Below are 19,803 nucleotides of genomic sequence, written 5' to 3' on the forward strand. Positions count from 1 at the left end.
GCTTCAAACATGAAGAGATAACAATAATAAAATTAGCTTGTTTGCAGTCCTATTTCAGAACAGTAAAAACTCTGCATGTGGCTTATGGTCTGTCATAAAATGGTATACTTTTTAAAACATGGCCTTCTTCCACAGATCCAGGTATGGGGTGGTAATGTACTATATATTGTCAGGCAAACCCCCATCTGCCAAGACTGAGGCACACATTATTTTGCCACATGAACAAAAACTTAAAATTGCAAACCCTGACTGGAAGGACATTTGCATAGTACCAGACAATGTTGAAACAATGGGGACCCAGTAGTTGCTTCCCCAATACATGGAAGTGGTCAGACCAGTTTTAGTCACATGACTAGCTGGAATTTTTGAATTTGAACTTCCAACAAAGGATTTGAAGAGAGAACGCTGTGTGTTCATGGACTGAGAACATCTCCTCTCCTGCCTGCCTGTCTCCATCTCTTTCCCACGGAACTGAATCTTGTGAAGACACATAAACTCAAAGAGAGAACAGTCTCCTACGTGAACAAGTTTTAAGATGAATACTGGGCCCCAATGAAGCGCAAGACCATATCTTCAATCAAGGACTACAGCAAGTTCGAGAAAAAGTAACAAGACATTGCCTCAAACTGTTCCACTTATCTTTTCTTCTGCTCTTTTCTGTCCCTATTTGCATGTGTGTATTGTGTGTGCATGCTAGCATGGGCGCATCGTATATCCGTAGGTGTTAACTGCATTAGAGTTTAAGTTTAAGGTTTAATAAATTTCATCTTTCTTCTTTAAACCAAAGAAAGCCTGTTTGTGCTAATTTCTTTGCCTTATAATTGGAAAGTTGTGAACAAGGATTCACAAAAAGGGAGCTCAAAACACTGTGTGTTTAAAATAAAACAATTACAATAAGACCAGGTAAAGATAGTAACAGACCCCTAGACACCTTTCACACCTGGTCATAGCAATATAGACTGAGCTGTGCATGGTTGGGAACCAGATAACTCATTGTCACTTCAGATGCATCAGTAATATGACTAAGCCAATTAGCTGGTACCTGCTGCTGTTGTCTGAAGTGTTGCCTGTCCATCGTACTTTTCACAATCACTTGTGGCTTCCTAAATGACAACCAGACACACAATGAATCATCTCAGGTCCATGCTCCAGGTCTGGTGAGGTTGGGGGTGAAGACGATGATCTATGTTTTTAAGTAAATTATCCATCAGATGTCAGAATAAGCATTTTCTTTTTGTTCTTGTGATGTGTGCAGTGCTGACCAGGCTGTATTTATTGCCCTTCCCTAGTTATTCCGAGAAAGTGGTAGTGGGCCTTCTGCTTGAACTGCTGTTCCCACAGTGGTGGTAGGTATAGGGCAAGGGTCTGCACCCTGTCACATGCGACTCTTTAGCATCTCATTTGCAGCTCCCAACCTTTTCCAGTTGGATCGCATTAACATTAAAAATGCCTAAAAATAATTAAGTCAAGTAAAGTAAGAGCCATGTTTTTATTGTGGGGATAAAAGGCTAATCATTCTGCTGCACTTTATGGTTTCAAATGATTATTTTAATGAAAAACATCATTGTGCTCTAAATAAACCTTTTCGAGTGGTATAGCTACACCATAGTTATAGATAATGCCTTTTGATTTGAGAAACAGGTTTTATGGTTGCGACTGTTATTGTTTCTAATATAACTGAGATGATAATTTATTCTGAATGTGCTGTTAGAAGCTTTTTTATCACGAGAATTGGTAGCCAAAAAGATTGCCCTAAATCTATGCATCTGAAGTTATAGTTTGTCTAAAGATGAATTTACTGACAAAATTATAGTTTTAAAAAATCAAAAAATGTGATAATTCAGTGTTAGGTCTATTTTAACTTTGATTTTTTTCCTATTGATATAAATTCACTACATGTACTTTATGCGAATTACACATTCTACCAGAGACACTTGGCTATTTGCCAAGTATTTGGTTTAGAAATATCAAATTTTCATCTTGTGGCTCCCAATAGATTTTATTTTAGGCATTTTCTTTTTAAAAAGGCACTTCAGGTAAAAGAAGGTTGCTGACCCCTAGGCTAGGACATTCCAGCATATTGACTCAGTGATGCTGAAAGAACAACATCCAAGCCAGGATGGTGTGTGACTTTGGAACAGTAAGTCGAGTGCTTATGGTATTGGTTGTGAATTCGAATTTCACCATGGGAAATTGTGAAACTGAAGTCAATTTGTGGACTCGTACCCGAACATAACCATGGTAACTCCTGTGATTCAGTATCGTCTTACAGTGAAGGAAAGCACCTGGTCTGGTCTACATTTGTCTCCATTCCCACATTATGTGGTTGTCTATTGATGCCTATAGGGCAACTATGGATGGACAATAAATATTGTCTTGCCAACGTTGCTTGCACCAAGGACAAAGAAACCTTCCTGTGACATTGTTGCTGGTGTCTTTCCCAGTTGTAGAGGTCACAAGACAGGGAGGTGCTATTGAGGTGATTTGGTGAGTTGCATCAGTGCAGCCAATGTATCATACTTACTGCACCAGTGATGGTGGGCTGAATATTGAGTACAGTGGTAATTGATGACGTTAGATTGATTCTGTGTTTTGTGGATTAGGCATCTCTGGGCAATTTTCCACATGGATGGATACCAGTGTCATAGCTGTACTGGAATAATTTTGCTAGGGGTGTGCCTAGCTTTGTTGCCAAAGTTTTCATCACTAGAGCTGGGATGTTGTCATGGCACATAGTGCCCAGTGCACTCAGTCACTTCGTATTGTTCCTTCAAATGAACCAAATTGATTCAACACTGACATCCTAGATTGTAGGGACCTCAGGATGAGGTCAAGTAGAATTGTCCACTTGGAACATTTTAGCTGAAGATGCTTGACACACTTTTTATCCTTGTCTCTTGCATTTATGTGCTGGGTTCTACCATGATTGAGGCTGGAGATGCAAATGGAGACATCTCCTCTTGTTAGTTACCTGGTTGTCTACCACATTCTCAACTGGATGTGATCAGACTGTGGAGCTTTGCCAAATAAAGAGCTGCTAGTTGCTAATAAGAAAATGATGACCCATATAGGTGTACAACATATTGCAACTGAAGCCAAGTATCTCCATAGCATTCAATTTTATTTTCTGGTTGGAAATACATCCCAGTTTAATTATCTGGGTTTCTTTTCTGTTTAAAAAAAAAATGTTTGTTTTTGGAGAATCGCTGAGAACTTCTGTTTCACATTGCTGAAGTGCCTTGGGAGCAGTTCCATTTGTGAGTGGGAGTTCTTTGCTTTTGCTACAGCTGTTGATGCTGAGGGACACTCCACAATGACTCAGAAGAGACAGGAAGCATACTTGCACGTATTTTCCTAGTGCAGAGATATTATTTACATTCAAAGACTGAAACGGTTCTGTGAACTATTAGTGGTGTATCAATATTGGTTTCATTAGTTGAGTAGGAAAAGAAGCTCAATAATTTACATCTTCGCTGTCTGCGGCACATTATGGGTTTATTCTGGCAGGACAAAATCACAAATGCGGCAGTCTTCTTAAAGGCAGAGCTCCCAAGTGTGTTCACACTAATCAAACAGAGGCAGCTTCAGTGGATCAGAAACGTCCACAGGATGGAAGACAGTTGCATACCCAAGAACCTTCTGTATGGTGAAGTAGCCGGGGACAGATGACCAGTGGGGCGCCCAAAACTCCACTTCAGGGATGCTTGCAAGCGTAACATGAAGGCCCTAACTGCCGACTGTCACACCTGCAAGTCACTAGTTGACAAAAGAGGGAAATGGCAACACATCCAGTGGACTGGTGTGCACAACCATGATAACGAGTTGCTACAGCAGCTTGGCAACAGGCGCCAATGTCAAAAACAACAACTCACAGCGTCACTTGACAGCTTTGCATGCGGCACATGTAGCAGAACCTGGCTCTCAAAGAATGGCCTACACAGCCATCAGCAAAGCTGCACCAAGAGAAGACACCCCACCTAAATGGATTGTTTGCTGCATGTCCGTCATCTTTCATAGATGGAAAGATGCCAACCAACACCACCACCACTACCCCCTTCCCCCCCCCCACCCGTGGAGTAGAATTAGTGATAACCATATTAATCTGCATTGGTGTCTCATGGTGCCTGAACATCACAAATCAAAAGCAGTTGGAATTTTTTTCAAATGAGTTAATCAATAACAAAACATTCAGTTGGTTATAAAGTTGTAGATCAGCTAGTGAGTAGGTCAGAAGAAAGTTTTCATTTAATTAAGTGACAGGCACACATGGAGGCTATTCTATGTGAATTTTTCCTTATTTATTTATTGGCAATGTTTATGTTTTTGTTTTAATGTATAAAGGAATTTTAATTCAATTAAATGTAAAATGACTAGGACCATCTTGTGTCTAGCTACCAAGAAATCACTGTGATGGCTCATAAACTTTGTTCATCTACAATAATCAGGTTTAGAGAACGGTTTATCCTCACATCCAGTCTGGGAGCACTAATAAAGTGTGGACAGGAAGATTTCTGATGAAGCCTACACTTCGATATGTGTAAATTGCATGGTTGCTATCATCCACCATCTAGTGTTTACACATGGGGAAACATCTGTAACCTGGCGTTTGCACAAGTTGCCACCCTGCTGTTTCCAAGGCTTTCTCACAATTCTGTGTCAAAAGGAAAACCACGCCCTTTCTTCATCTGCTGGCTCAAGTCCTAGCATCTGCTGTTGTTAGAATTGCCTCTTGTAAAAGTTCAGCATTGCGATCTAGACAAAGCCCTTTGATACTGTAACATGTTTTAGTCTCGTGACCTAACTAGTCATGAACTTTTTCAGAATCGAGGAAGAAACCAGGCCAGTTTGACATCAATTGTGGGGAATTTACTGGAACCTAACATCAGAGATAGAGTAACTGAATAAGTCAGAGTTTATTAAAGAGAGTCAACACTGATTTGTGAAGGTTAGGTTACGTCATACAAGTTGAATTGTTTTGAGGCAATCATTAGCATGGTGGACAGGGAAATGTCTGCAGACATTGTGTATATGTGGACTTCCAAAAGGCATTTGATAAGGTTCTGTACAGAGATTATTACTAAAAATGGGAGCGAATTGGAGGTAAACTTGTGATGGGCTGATAATTTTTTGGAGATAGAGGGTAAGGATAAAGTATTCATTCTCTAATTGGCAAGATGTGTTAAATGGCGTTCCCCAGGTATCTGTTCTGAGGCCTCAGCTTTTCAGGATATCTATCAGTGACTTGGTTAAGGAATAGAGAGTTGTATATCCAAGGTGCAGATGGATCTAAGATAGTTGGCACAATAAGTTGTTGAACAGGAGCAGACAGATTAAATGGGAAACTATGCAAGATGAAGTTCAATGTGGGGAAGTGTGAGCTAATCCACTTTGGATCTGAGAAAGACAAATCAGCATATTTTCGTAATGTGAGAGACTGGGAGCTGTGGAGCACCACTTGGATTTAAGTGTCCATATACACAAATCACTAAAAGCTAGTGCACATGTACAAAAAGTAATCAAAAAGGCTAATGGAATCTTGACCTTTATCTCAGGGGTGTTGAAATGCAAAACCTTAGTCAGACTCCATCTGGAATTTAAAAATACTTGGTATTTACATAGCACCTTTTACAACCACCGGACATTCCAAAGCAATGATGTAGTTTTCAAGTGTCGTCACTGTTGTAGGAAACGCAGCAGTTAATTTGTGCACAGTAAGCTCCCACAAACAAGAATATGATAATGACCAGATAATCTGCTTTTGTGATGTTGATTGAGGGATAAATATTGGGCAGGATACTGGGGATAACTCCCTAATTATCCTTGAAATTGTGTCATGGGATGTTTTCCATCCACCTACTGTGTTCCATTTTCAACTCTGAACCTCAGTAAAGTTATATTGGCCTTGGAAGAGGTACAGCATAGAATTAGAGTCAGAGTTATACAGCACAGAAACAGGCCCCTCGGCCCATTGTGTCTGTGCCGGCCATCAAGCACCTATCTATTCGAATCCCATTTTCCAGCATTTGGCCCGTAGCCTTGTATGCTATGGTGCTTCAAGTGCTCATCTAAATACTTCTTAAATGTTGTGAGCGTTCCTGCCTCCACTACCCCTTCAGGCAATGTGTTCCAGATTCCAACCACCCTCTGGGTGAAAAATGTTTTCCTCAAATCCCCTCTAAACCTCCTGTCCCTTACCTTAAATTTATGCCCCCTGGTTATTGACCCCTCTGCTAAGGGAAAAAGTTTCTTCCTATCTATCCTATCAATACCCCTCATAATTTTGTATATCTCAATCAGATCCCCCCTCAGCCTTCTCTGCTCTAAGGAAAACAACTCTAGCCTTTTCAGTCTCTCTTCATAGCTGAAATGCTCCAGCCCAGGCAACATCCTGGTGAATCTCCTCTGCACCCTCTTCACTACAATCACATCCTTCCTATAGTGTGGTGACCAGAACTGTATATAGTGCTCCAGCTGTGGCCTAACTAGCGGTTTATACAGCTCCATCATAACCTCCCTGGTCTTGTATTCTATGCCTTGGCTAATAAAGGCAAGTATCCCATATGCCTTCCTAACCAGCTTATCTACCGGTGCTGCTGCCTTCAGTGATCCATGGACCCTCTGACCCTCCGTATATCCTAGGGTTCTACCATCCATTGTATATTCCCTTGCCTTGTTGGTCCTCCCAAAATGCACCACCTCACACTTCTCAGGATTAAATTGCATTTGCCACAGCTCCGCCCATCTTACCAGCCCATCTATATCGTCCTGTAATCTAAGGCTTTCCTCCTCACTATTTAAGACGCCACCAATTTTTCATGTCATCTGCGAACTTACTGATCACATCTCCTATATTCTTGTCTAACTCATTAATGTACACTACAAACAGCAAGGGTCCCAGCACCGATCCCTGCAGTACACCACTGGTCACAGGCTTCCACTCGTAAAAACAACCCTTGACCATCACCCTCTGCCTGCTGCGGCTGAGCCAATTTTGGATCCAATTTGCCAAATTGCCCTGGATCCCATGGGCTCTTACTTTCTTAACCAATCTCCCATGTGGGACCTTATCAAAAGCCTTACTGAAGTCCATGTAGACTACATCAACTGCTTTATCCTCATCTACACATCAAGTCACCTCCTTGAAAAATTAAATCAAGTTTGTTAGACATGATCTCCCCCTGATAAAGCCATGCTGACTATCCTTGATTAATCCCTGCCTCTCCAAGTGGAGATTAATCCTGTCCCTCAGATTTTCTTCCCAATAGTTTCCCTACCACTGATGTTAGAAGGATATTAAAGGATTAAAGGGTAATTAGAAATTAAAGGGTTAATTATGAACACTGGTTACATGAACATGGCCTGTATTCTCTTGAGTTCAGACAGTTGAAGGGTGATCCAATCAAAGTGTTTAAAATTATTAAAGGATTTGATAGGGTAGTACAGACAAACTATTTCCTCTGGTGGAGGAATCTAGAACAAAGGGGCGGAATCTTAAAACTAGAGTTGGACTATGTAGAAGTGAAATCAGGAAACTTTTTTTTTTACACAGCATAGTGAAAATCTGCAACTCATTCTCCCAAAAGGCAGTGGATGCCTGAAACTGATGGGCATTTGTTAGGCAGGAGGTCCAAGGCAACTGGAGCAAAGGTGGGTAAATGGGAGTTGAGGTACAGGTGAGCCATGATCCAATTAAATGGTAGATCGAGCTCGAGGGGCCAAATGGCCTACTCCTGTACTACAGTGCAATTACACTGAATGTGTGCAGTGACCACTTTGCAAGTATGCTTTCCGTCAGCCTTTGCGAGGACAGCGCACAATTCAGAAATAAATTTGATAGGGTGTGTCTTTTGGGGTGCTTTACCTACACTGTACCTACTATACGAAAGTTCCTGTTAGATAGGTGACCATCTCAGGGTTTGGAAACCCAGTTGCTGGAAATGGTGAGGGAAAGAAAACAAACCTAAGGAGAATTTAGTGCAGCATTTATTACGTCCATACATGTTTAAGTAAACTACTTTTTGAGCAACAGTGACTGTAATGCCTGGATTTAGGATCTGAACAGTGAGTTGTCGAGAAGGAAAAGCATATTTTGAAGATATTTGACAATTTCCAAAAAGAAAGAACTGGTGCAAAATCATTTTTATTTTCCTTTTTAAAAATTTGAATCATTGCTCACCATCCACCTTGTCTAACACCACAGTGAATACAACATAGATTGGGGGCTAGGCCATCGACTGTGATTACCTTGAGGGAGCAGGGAGAACATAAAGTCATGGAGTTATTACGGCACAGAAGGAGGCTATTGGGCCCATCGAGTCCATGTCCGCTCTCTGTCGAGCAATCCTGTCAGTCCCATTTCCCCACTGTATCCCCGTAGCCCTGCAAGTTTATTTCCCTCAAGTGCCCATCTAATTTCCGTTCGAAATCATTGATAGTCTCTGCTTCCACCACCCTCGTAGGCAGCGAGTTCCAGGTCATTACCAGTTGCTGCAGAAAAGGGTTCTTCCTCACATCTCCCCTGTATCTCTTTGGCAAAACCATTGATCTGTGACCCCCTAGTCCTTATGCCATTAGCTAATAGGAACAACATTTCATTTTCTACCTTATCTAAACCTGTCATAATCTTGTACAGCTCTATCAGATCTCCCCTCAACTACCTCTGCTCCAAGGAGAACAACCCCAGCTTCTCCAATCTAACCACGTAGCTAAAATCCCTCATCCCTGGAACCATTCTGGTAAATCTCCTCTGCACTCTGTTGAAGACCTTCATATCCTTCGTAAAGTGTGCTGGCCAGAACTGGATACAATACTCTATAAAAGGTCTGGTTAGGCCACAACTAATGTTTCAGCATAGCTTCCCTGCTTTTGTACTCAATACCTCTATTTATGAAGCCCAAGATCTCATGCTTTGCTCACTACTCTCTCAATATATCCTGCAACCTTTAAAGATCAATGCACATGAACCCCCAAGTCTCTGTTACACAGTACTTCTTCCTCCCTTTCTCTGTAACCTCTTCCAGCCCTCCAACCAACATCGACAACAACAACTGCATTAATATAGTGCCTTTAATGTAGTAAAATGTTCCAAGGCACTTTACAGAGCATTAGCAAACAAAATATGACACCGAGCCACATAAGGACGCATTAGGGAAGATGACCAAAAGCTTGCCCTCTGAAACTCTGAGATCTCTGAGCTTCTGCAGTTTCGTTTCTTGTGAATCCCCAGTTTTCATCGCTATACTGTTGGTGGCTGTGCCTTCACTGCCTAGGCCTGAAGCTCTGGAATTCCCTCTCTAGACCTCTCTGCCTCTCTACCCCTCTTTCATTCTTTAAGATTCTCCTTAAAACCTACCTCTGAACAAGCTTTTGGTCATCGGTCCTAAAATCTCCTTATGTGGCTCAGTGTTAAATTTTATTTCATAATGTTCCTATGAAGCACCTTGGGACATTTTGCTATGTTAGATACACTATATAACAGTTTAAGTCCCACTGCATTGTTATCCTTTTCCATTCATTTCTATATAAAAGTGATATTTGTCAGAAGTTCACCAAAACAGCCCAAAAAAGGCTTTCTTTTTTTTCTCATCTCCCCCAGCAAAATATTTAATATGAAAACATGGGGAAAACAAGTGGAAACTCAAATACAAATTATGAAAGAAGCCTTTTGCTGTTGTACAGATGTACCAACTCCAAAATTGGTACCTTGGTCACCCCACCACTCTGGTGTGTGACCAGACACTGGCTTGTCCTAAGGCTGGGCGGGGAAGTGGAAGTTTTAATTTAATGTGACCGGATGCTTACATAAACATTCACATATGCAAGATATTTCAAAGGAAAGAGTGTTTCTTTCATGCACAAGTTATTAAAAAAAAAGCAAACATTTCACATATGAAGACAGATGGAAATAGAAGTAACCAGAAAGTGAAAATAAATGGTCTCCCCACCCCTTGTGCTGTTCTATGGATGCTAAGCACCAAAAATGTTTTTCATTTGTGGTTTTCATAGAATGGTTACAGCACAGAAGGAGGCCATTTAGCCCGTCGTGTCCCTGCCGGCTGTTCGCAAGGGCAACTCAGCTAGTCCCACTCTCCTGCCTTTTCTCTATAGCCCTGTAAATTTTTTCTCTTCAAGGGAATTGGTTAATTATCTGAAGGCCTTGTCTCCACCGCACTCTCAGGCAGTGCATTCCAGATCCTAACCACTCGCTGTGTAAAAAAAATACATTTCCTCGTGTCGCCGTTGCTTCTTTTTACAATCACCTTATATCGGTGTCCTCTGGTCCTTGACCCTTCTGCTAACGGGAACAGTTTCTCCATATCTACTCTGTCCAGACCCCTCATAATTTTGAACACCTCTATCAAATCTTCTTGATCTCTTTTTTTCCAAGGAGAACAGCCCCAACTTCTCTAATCTATCCACATAACTGAAGTTTCATTGCTGGAATCATTCTCGTGAATCTTTTCTGCACCCTCTCTAATGCCATCATATCCTATTAAGTGTAGTGCCCAGAACTGGACCGAATACTCCAGTTGAGGCTGAACCAGTGTTTTATAAAGGTTCACCATAACCGCCTTGCTTTTGTACTCTATGCCTGTGCTAATAAAGCCCAGGATCCTCTATGCTTTATCAACCTGCTTCCTCAACCTGTCCTGCCACCTTCAATGATTTGTGTACATATACCCCCAGGTCTCTCTGTGGCTACACCCCCTTTAGAATTGTATCCTTTATTTTATATTGCCTCTCCTTGTTCTTCCTACCAAATTGAATCACTTCACACTTCCCAGCATTAAATTTCATCTGCCACTTCTCTGCCCATTCTACCAGTCTGTCTATGTCCTCTTCAAGTTTATCACTATCCTCCGCACAGTTCACAATATTTCCAAGTTTTGTGTCACCTGCAAATTTTGAAGTTGTGCCCCGTACACCCAAATCTAGGTCATTGATAAATATCAGGAGCACTGACCCCCGTAGAATCCCACTCTATACCTTCCTCCGATCTTTAAAAAAAAAAACTGTTCTCCACTACTGTCTGTTTCCTGTCACACAGCTAATTTCATATCCATTCTGCCACTGTACATTTTATTCCATGGACTTTAGCTTTGCTAACAAGACTGTTATGTGGCACTTTATCAAATGCCTTTTTTAAAGTCCATATACATCAACTGCATTACCCTCATCAACCCTCTCTGTTACCTCATCCAAAAACTCAAGCAAGTTAGTTAAACACCATTTGCCCTTAACAAATCTCTGCTGGTTTTCCTTAATTAATCCACATTTGTCCAAATGACTCTTAATTTTGTCCCAGATTATCATTTCTAAAAGCTTTCCCACCACCGAGGTTAAACTGTGGCTCATAGTTGCTGGGCTTATCCTTGCACCCCTTTAAACAAGAGTGTAACATTTGCAATTCTCCAGTCTTCTGGCACCATCCCTGTATCTAAGGAAGATTGGAAGGTTATGGCCAGTGCCTCCACAATTTCAGCCCTTACTACGCTACAGTCTTGGTGACTTATCAACTTTAAATACAGCCAGCCTATCTAATACCTTGTCTTTATTAAATTTTTGCATATCTAGTGTCTCAACTACCTCCTCTTTCATTATGACTTGGGCTGCATCTTCTTCCTTGGTAAAGACAGATGCAATGTATTCATTTTTAGTACCTCAGCTGTGCCCCCGCCTCCAGGCGGTCCCTAATCGGCCCCACTCCTCCTTTTACCACCCTTTTGCTATTTATATGCCTATAGAAGACTTTTCAATTCACTGTTTTGTTAGCTGCCAGTCTCTTCTCATTCTCTTCCTTTGCTTCTCATTTGTTTTCTCACTTCCTCTCTGAATCTTCTTTATTCAGCCTGATTCTCAATTGTATTATCAACATGACATCTGTCATATGCACCCTTTTTCTCCTTCCCCTTACTCTCCTCTGCCTTTTTCATCATCCAAGGACCTCTGGACTTGTTTGCCCTACCTTTTCCCCCCCTTGTGAGAATGTACCTTGACTGTACCTGAACTATTTTTCCTCTTTTAAGGCAGCTCATTGTTCTATTACAGTTTTGCCTGCCAGTCTTTGGCCCAGGTAAATTGAAATCAGATCTGCTCTCACCTCATTTGAAGTTGGTCCTCCCCATATTAATTATTTTTACTCTGGATTGCCTGTCCCTTTACAAAGCCAACCTAATCCTTATGCTCACCATCCCCTAAATGCTCTCCGAATGACAATTGGTCCACTTGACCCACCTTGTTCCCGAGAACTGGATCCAGCAATGTCGTCTTCTTTGTTGGACTGGAAACATACTGATGTAGAAAATTCTCCTGAACATGCTTTAGAAATTCTTTCCCTTCCCTGACCTTTACATTATTATTATCACAGTCTATATTAGGATAATTAGAGTCCTCATTATAATTACTTTATAATTCTTGCACCTGTCTGTAATTTCCTTGCAAATTTATTCCCCTATATCTTTCCCACTAGTTGGTGATCTGTAGAATTCACCCAGTGGTGTAATGATCTCTCTATTGTTTCCTAGATTCTGTCCTTGACTCCTCTAGGACATCCTTTCTCTCCAGCATCCTAATGTTCTCCTCAATCAATATAGCTAACCCTCCTCCTTTCTTTCATTCCCTATCTTTCCTGAACACTTTTTATCCAGTAATATTTATTATTCAGTCCTGTCCTTTTTTTGGAGCCAGATGTCAGTTATCGCCATGACCTCATATTTCCACATGGCTATCTGCACCTGCAGCTCACCAATCTTATTGGCACACTCCGCGCATTCACGTACCTGCGCAATTAGTCTAATTTCGACCTTATTTCATTCCCTCTTGACCCGATGTATTACCCTATTTCCTACTCTGTCTCTCCAATTCTGTGTTTTCACACTCTAATATTACCTGCTGGTCCCACGCCCTGACAAGTTAGTTTAAACCCCCCCCACCTCCCCACTCCCTCCCTCCCGCCTAATAGCACCAGCAAATCGCCCTACAAGGACATTGATCGCAGCTCTGCTCAGGTGCAACCTGTCCGGCCTGTACTGGTCCCATCCCGTCAAGCCTGTACTGGTCCTATCTTCCCCCAGAACCCTCCCTCTGCACCATCTCTTCAGCCATGTATTCATCTGCTGTATCATCCTATGTTTACAGTCACTTATGCATGGTACTGGGAGTAATCTGGAGATTACTACCTTTTGAAGTCCTGCTTTCTAGTTTCTTTCCTAGCTCCCTAAACACTGTGCCTGCAGGACCTCATCCCTTTTTCTACCTATCTATGTCTTGGTACCGATAAAAATCACAACCACTGGCTGATCACCCTCCCCCCTCAGCTCTGCAGCCGCTCAGTGTCATCCTTGACCCTGGCAGTAAGGACGCAACATACATTCTTGGATTCACAGCCACAGAAATGCCTGTCTATACCCCTAACTATCGAATCCCCTATCACTATTGCTTTCCCAATCTTCCTTCTGCACCCTCCACCACCACCCCCGGCCCTCCAATACAGCTGAGCCAGCCATGGTGCTGTGTACTTTGCTCTGGCTGCACTCCCCAGAGGCACCATCACTCTCACCAGCATTCAGAACTGAATATGAGTTGGAGAATGAGATGCACTCTGAGGACTCCTGCACTGCATACCTGGTCCTTCTTGACTGCTTGGCAGTCTCCCATTCCTTCTCTGCTCACATATGCTTAAGCTGCAGGGTCACCACATCTATAAACGTGCCATCCACAAAACTCTCAGCCTTGTAGATGTGCCGCAATGACGCCAGCTGCCTGTCTTGCTCTGAAACCCGAATGACACTTCCTGCGTTTGTCCAGGACAGAAGAGCTGTCCTGGTGTTCCCACATGGAACAGGATGCACACTGCACAGATCTGAGTTACCCTGCCGTGCCTCTATTTATTAAACTATTAAACTTACTACTTTAACTAAATAAAGACTCACCAGCTACTTACCAATCACCTGCTTCTCCTGTGTTGGCGTCACTTCATTTTATAGGGAGATGAACTGAAATGTTTTTACTTAACTCTTACGATCTAACAACCTTAGAATTCAATTTACTGAAAAGTCAGACTTCTTTGGTGTTACTATCACGTTATTTAATTTTAACTTTTTCTCTAGACCTGATTAATTGACATTGATTCATATGATAAATTATCAAATTAGCTTTAGTTTTGATACCAAATTATTAAGTCTTGCTTTATAGTTGATTAATATAGATTGAATTAAAAGCTTACCAGTGTACTTCACCAGTGACTCCATGTCCTGTGACATCACTGTACAAAATGTTCTATCCCTTCCTGTTCATTTCAGACTCTCATCCTGTTCTGCTCCCAGCCTCTTTTCTGTCTCTCCACTCCGATCCCGGCCTGCCTTATGCTGCTCCTCTCTGATCCTGGCCTGCTTTGTGTTAACCTTAAAATCTTTTTCTTTCATTACTAGTGTAAGCTTAATTTTATGTGAAGGCTCAGCATGGAACTTTCCAAATGCTGCACTGTTGAAGTGAGAAGTTAATGTGTTCTTGCCTAGTCCCACATGACCACGTACTGACTATGATCTAAAAAAGGACTTGCATTTCTGGGAATAAGGTGCCCTAAGCATAGATCTTTGCTGTTGCTGCTGTATGATAAGCTGTTAGGAGATATGCAAGAACAGCCTCGTGTGAATCGCACAGGGGAAGCAGGGGTGGGGAAACATGAGAGAGATAGTGATTGCACACATCCAAGTACTGGGCTTTCTGAAATATGAGAGCAGATTTTCCACAACATTTCAGTCTAAAATTTGTACGAACAACGATTAGTGTTGGTTCAAATAGTATATATCAGTTTCATGTTAGAGTACAGTGATTCACACGAATCAGTAACTGAAAAAATTGTCTTAATTCCACATATCTTAAGTTATAGTTTGTTAGAGATGACTACTGATAAAATTATAGTTTAAAAAAAATCAAAAAGGTGCTAATTCAATTAGGTCTATTTTAATTTTAATTTTTTTCTATTGATACATAAATTCAATACATGTAATTTATATATGCAAATTATGCAGAGACACTTGGCAATTTGTCAAGTATTTGGTTTAGAAATGCTGAAATTTAATCTTGCGGCTCCCAATAGTTTTTATTTTGGCAATTTGTTTTTGAAAAAGGCTCTTCAGGTGCAAGGTTGCTGACCCCTGGGTTAAGCAAATGCGTCAAATGACTGACATCATCAGAACTGATCTTGTGACGAACCGATTAATGTTTACTGATGTAATCTATTTTTCAATAAGTTATTAAAAATTTTCTTTTCTTTTCTACCCTCAGCTGGCCTGTTGCTGCGGTTCCAGTGATTGCTCTCTCTGTTGCAGCTGCTGCCCAAATATTAAAACCTCCACGAGTACCCGCGTCATGTATACTCTCTACCACATTCTAGGAACCATTGTCTGCTTCCTCATGTTGTCGCCAACTGTGGGTGAAGCGTTGAAGACGCATGTAAGTAACTACTGACGCCGCTATGTCCTTAAGGCCAGCTTGTTATATCCTTTGCAATAAATTGCCACTTCACTGTGCTGACTTTTATCAGCTCCAATAAATCCTGACTTGCGAGGTAGTAGATTTAGCACCAATTAGAGCTATTGGATCAAAGACATTCATTTATATATTGTCATGGCTAGGCCCCCACCTGCCAAGAATGAGGCATGTTAATTTTATCATGAACATTGACGTTAAACTGTTACTGGAGTGAAGAAAGGACTTGTTAAACAGATCAACCGTGGCTGGAAAATACATTTGCATATTAACAGATGGTGTTTGGAAGGACAAAGCAGCCATTCCCTGATACATTCAACCCACACTGGACTTTTGATCACCAGACGTTGGAGGTGGGGGAGCTAGCATTCCAGGTTGAATGCTAAGATGGCTGAATACACAAACGGACATGGTCAAACCAGCTAGTCACATGACTAACCTGCTGGGCAACCTGAGTTTTTTGAATTTGTAACAAACAGTTTGGTAAGAAAGTCTGTTTGCTCCTGGACTGAGAAGATCTCTGTCCTGTCTGCTTCCATCTCTTTCTCATAAGCCTCTGAATCCACTGAAGACACATGAACCCCAAGAGAGAAAGGTCTCCTACAGCGAACAAGGTTTAAGAAGAATACTGGGCCCCAACGAAAAGCAAGATCTCCCTACAATCAAGGACTCTACAGTGAGTTTGAAGAACCATAAGAACAACTCTTCAGATGTTGCCTCAAACCTTTCCACTTTATTTTTCTTCTCTTTTCTGTCTCTATTTGCACGTGTGTATCGCGTATGCATGCTAGTGTGGGCGCATCGTGTATCCGTAGGCGTCAACCGAATTAGAGTTTAAATTTAATAAATTTCAACTTTTCTTCTTTAAACCTAAGAAAGCCTGTTTGTGCTGGTTTCTTTGCCTTATAATTGGAAAGTGGTGAACAAGGATTCACCAAGGAGGAGTTAAAAACACTGTGTGTTTAAAATTAAACCCTGTTACAGTAAGACCAGGTGAAGGCTGAAAGGGAACCCTAGATCTCTTTCTCACTTGGTCGTAACAATATATATGCCTACATATATGTATGTGTGTGTATATATACACATAAAAACATACTAACTTTTTTGTTCCAATTCTCTAGATTATTAGTCCAGCCACTGGATTACCAGTCCAGTGCATTACCATACTTGGTGACCACTATTTGAAGTTTGTTGAATGGAGTTTAAACCTCATTTAGGCATTTGCTGAACTGTGTTTCGTTTTAGAAAATCCTGAATTTGTTTTGCCACTAACCAGAGTGGGAAAGCATAACATTGCAATAAAATTTAGGTGCGGAGAGTGTTCTGTTTTATAATGCTTTGTCAGAGAATAGTCCAATTTTGTATGAGATAGAACTTGCAAACCTGTTCAGAAGCAAATTGCACACTCAGTACTCTAAGGGTTATCCCATTCCAAATTGGAAGTGTCCTTTATTGGGAATTCAGAGGTTGGGATGGTAAAGGATTAATTATTCAGTGTGGTCAACATTCAACACAATCAGTTAAAGACCAAGACCACAGTGCTGCTTAGAATGAAATGCTTCAAAGCTCAGCTTGAATCTTCTGTTTCTCTTTCGGAATCTGAGATGGTAAATATTTTGAGAACAGTGTAGAGACTATAAGCAAAGAATAACAAGCTCTGTATTAGTGGGTACGCTAACTGCAGCTCTCTAAACAAGCACGATGAAGTTTTAGAGCTATTTACCCCTTGCACAGTTTGTTGTTTGCTCACTGGGTGATAATTATTTTCTTAACCCCGGGGAGCAAACATTGCAATATTAGCTCTCCATCACAGTTTGACCCTGTCGCAGGTTCTTACCATTCGATTCCCTTATAGAAGCTGTTTATTGTTGCTTGTATATCCTTCAGGTACTGGCCAAACTTGTTTGGACGGATCCTTCCATGGATGTAGACATCTTTTTTTTTCTTTCTTTTCTTTTGGGCCTCCTTATCTCGAGAGACAATGGATACGCGCCTGGAGGTGGTCAGTGGTTTGTGAAGCAGCGCCTGGAGTGGCTATAAAGGCCAATTCTGGAGTGACAGGCTCTTCCACAGGTGCTGCAGAGAAATTTGTTTGTTGGGGCTGTTGCACAGTTGGCTCTCCCCTTGCGCCTCTGTCTTTTTTCCTGCCAACTACTAAGTCTCTTCGACTCGCCACAATTTAGCCCTGTCTTTATGGCTGCCCGCCAGCTCTGGCGAATGCTGGCAACTGACTCCCACGACTTGTGATCAATGTCACACGATTTCATGTCGCGTTTGCAGACGTCTTTATAACGGAGACATGGACGGCCGGTGGGTCTGATACCAGTGGCGAGCTCGCTGTACAATGTGTCTTTGGGGATCCTGCCATCTTCCATGCGGCTCACATGGCCAAGCCATCTCAAGCGCCGCTGACTCAGTAGTGTGTATAAGCTGGGGATGTTGGCCGCTTCAAGGACTTCTGTGTTGGAGATATAGTCCTGCCACCTGATGCCAAGTATTCTCCGAAGGCAGCGAAGATGGAATGAATTGAGACGTTGCTCTTGGCTGGCATACGTTGTCCAGGCCTCGCTACCGTAGAGCAAGGTACTGAGGACACAGGCCTGATACACTCGGACTTTTGTGTTCCGTGTCAGTGCGCCATTTTCCCACACTCTCTTGGCCAGTCTGAACATAGCAGTGGAAGCCTTACCCATGCGCTTGTTGATTTCTGCATCTAGAGACAGGTTACTGGTGATAGTTGAGCCTAGGTAGGTGAACTCTTGATCCACTACAGTGGATGTAGACATGGTGCTCTCTAATGTACCAACATGCGGCAGAATTCAAGCTGTAGTTGGAATACAGGGCAATGGTGGAAAATAGTGAAATTTTATTACCTTGGCTCTCCTTCCAGGTTTCTTTCTATGCTACGTTTTGTCGAACTATTCAGGCAGGCATTGATTGTGAAAGGCTTGTCGGCTACGCTGCTGTTTACAAGGTCTGCTTCGGAATGGCCCTATTCTTCTTCATTTTCTTCATTCTGATGATCAATGTGAAAACCAGTAAAGATTGCCGAGCGTACCTCCACAATGGGTAAGTGTCATTTATGGCCTGTAGCCTGATTTGGTAAATAATAGCATAGAAGTTCCATTTAGAATAAGGCTTTTTTTTATTAGAGTGTTAATGGCTGTATTCTGTGTCTAGGTTCTGGTTTGTGAAGCTTGTGGTGTTAATTGGAATGTGTGCGGGAGCTTTCTTTATACCTGACCAGGACACCTTTCACAAAGGTAAAGCTATTTAATGATGACACCAGTTGACTGATTTCTGTTGTCCTTTTGGAGATTTCAGCATCATTTCTCTGTCAGATTCTTTCCTAAAGTGATAATTCAGATGTGTTTCTAGATTTTTCCATAGTGTATCTTCTAAGAGGAGTGGCCCTATAAATAATGGATGCATTGGTGGTCATCATCCAAGATTCTATAGAGTCTGGAACAGTTCCTACAGATTGGAGGGTAGCTAATGTAATCCCACCATTTAAAAAGGGAGGTAGAGAGAAAGCAGGGAATTATAGACCAGTCAGCCTGATGTCGGTAGTGGGGAAAATTCTAGAGTCCATTATCAAAGATTTTATAGCAGAGCCCTTAGAGAGCAGTGGTAGAATTGGGCAGAGTCAGCATGGATTTACGAAAGGGAAATCATGCTTGACAAATCTACTAGAATTCTTCGAGGATGTAACTAGTAGAGTTGATGAGGGGGAGCCAGTGGATGTGATTTATTTGGACTTTCAGAAGGCTTTCAACCAAGTCCCACATAAGAGATTGGCGTGTAAAATTAAAGAGCATGGGATTAGGGGTAGTGTATTGCGATGGATAGGAAACAAAGAGTAGGGATAAATGGGTCTTTTTCTGAATGACAGGCAGTGACTAGTGGGGTACCGCAGGGATCGGTGCTAGGACCCCAGCTATTCACAATATACATTAACGATTTAGATGAGGGAACTAAATGTAATGTCTCCAAATTTGCAAATGAGACAAAACTGGGTGGGAGGGTGAGTTGTGAGGAGGATGCAGAGAAGCTTCAGGGTGATTTGGACAAGTTGAGTGAGTGGGCTAATGCATGGCAGATGCAGTATAATGTGGATAAATGCGAGGTTATCCACTTTGGTAGCAAAAACAGGAAGGCAGATTATTATCTGAACGGCTATAAACTGAGAGGGGGAAATATGCAACGAGACCTGGGTGTTCTTGTACACCAATCGCTGAAGGTAAGCATGCAGGTGCAACGAGCGGTAAAAAAGGCAAATGGTATGTTGGCCTTCATAGCGAGAGGATTGGT

The 19,803-nt window shown here is 41.8% G+C and overlaps 1 protein-coding gene across 1 annotated transcript in view; it reads left to right on the forward strand.

Annotated features, from left to right (window-relative positions):
- serinc5 (serine incorporator 5) overlaps positions 1-19,803 on the forward strand; it is a 78,889-nt gene that overhangs the window by 21,183 nt on the left and 37,903 nt on the right. Inside the window, exons 2-4 of the mRNA XM_068029451.1 lie at positions 15,289-15,456; positions 18,383-18,561; positions 18,673-18,755. Of these exons, the coding sequence (XP_067885552.1) occupies positions 15,289-15,456; positions 18,383-18,561; positions 18,673-18,755 (430 nt within the window). The remainder of the gene's footprint in view (positions 1-15,288; positions 15,457-18,382; positions 18,562-18,672; positions 18,756-19,803) is intronic.

Source organism: Heterodontus francisci, chromosome 4 (genome assembly GCF_036365525.1).
Source record: "Heterodontus francisci isolate sHetFra1 chromosome 4, sHetFra1.hap1, whole genome shotgun sequence".
In the NCBI taxonomy this organism is placed as follows: Eukaryota; Metazoa; Chordata; class Chondrichthyes; order Heterodontiformes; family Heterodontidae; genus Heterodontus; species Heterodontus francisci.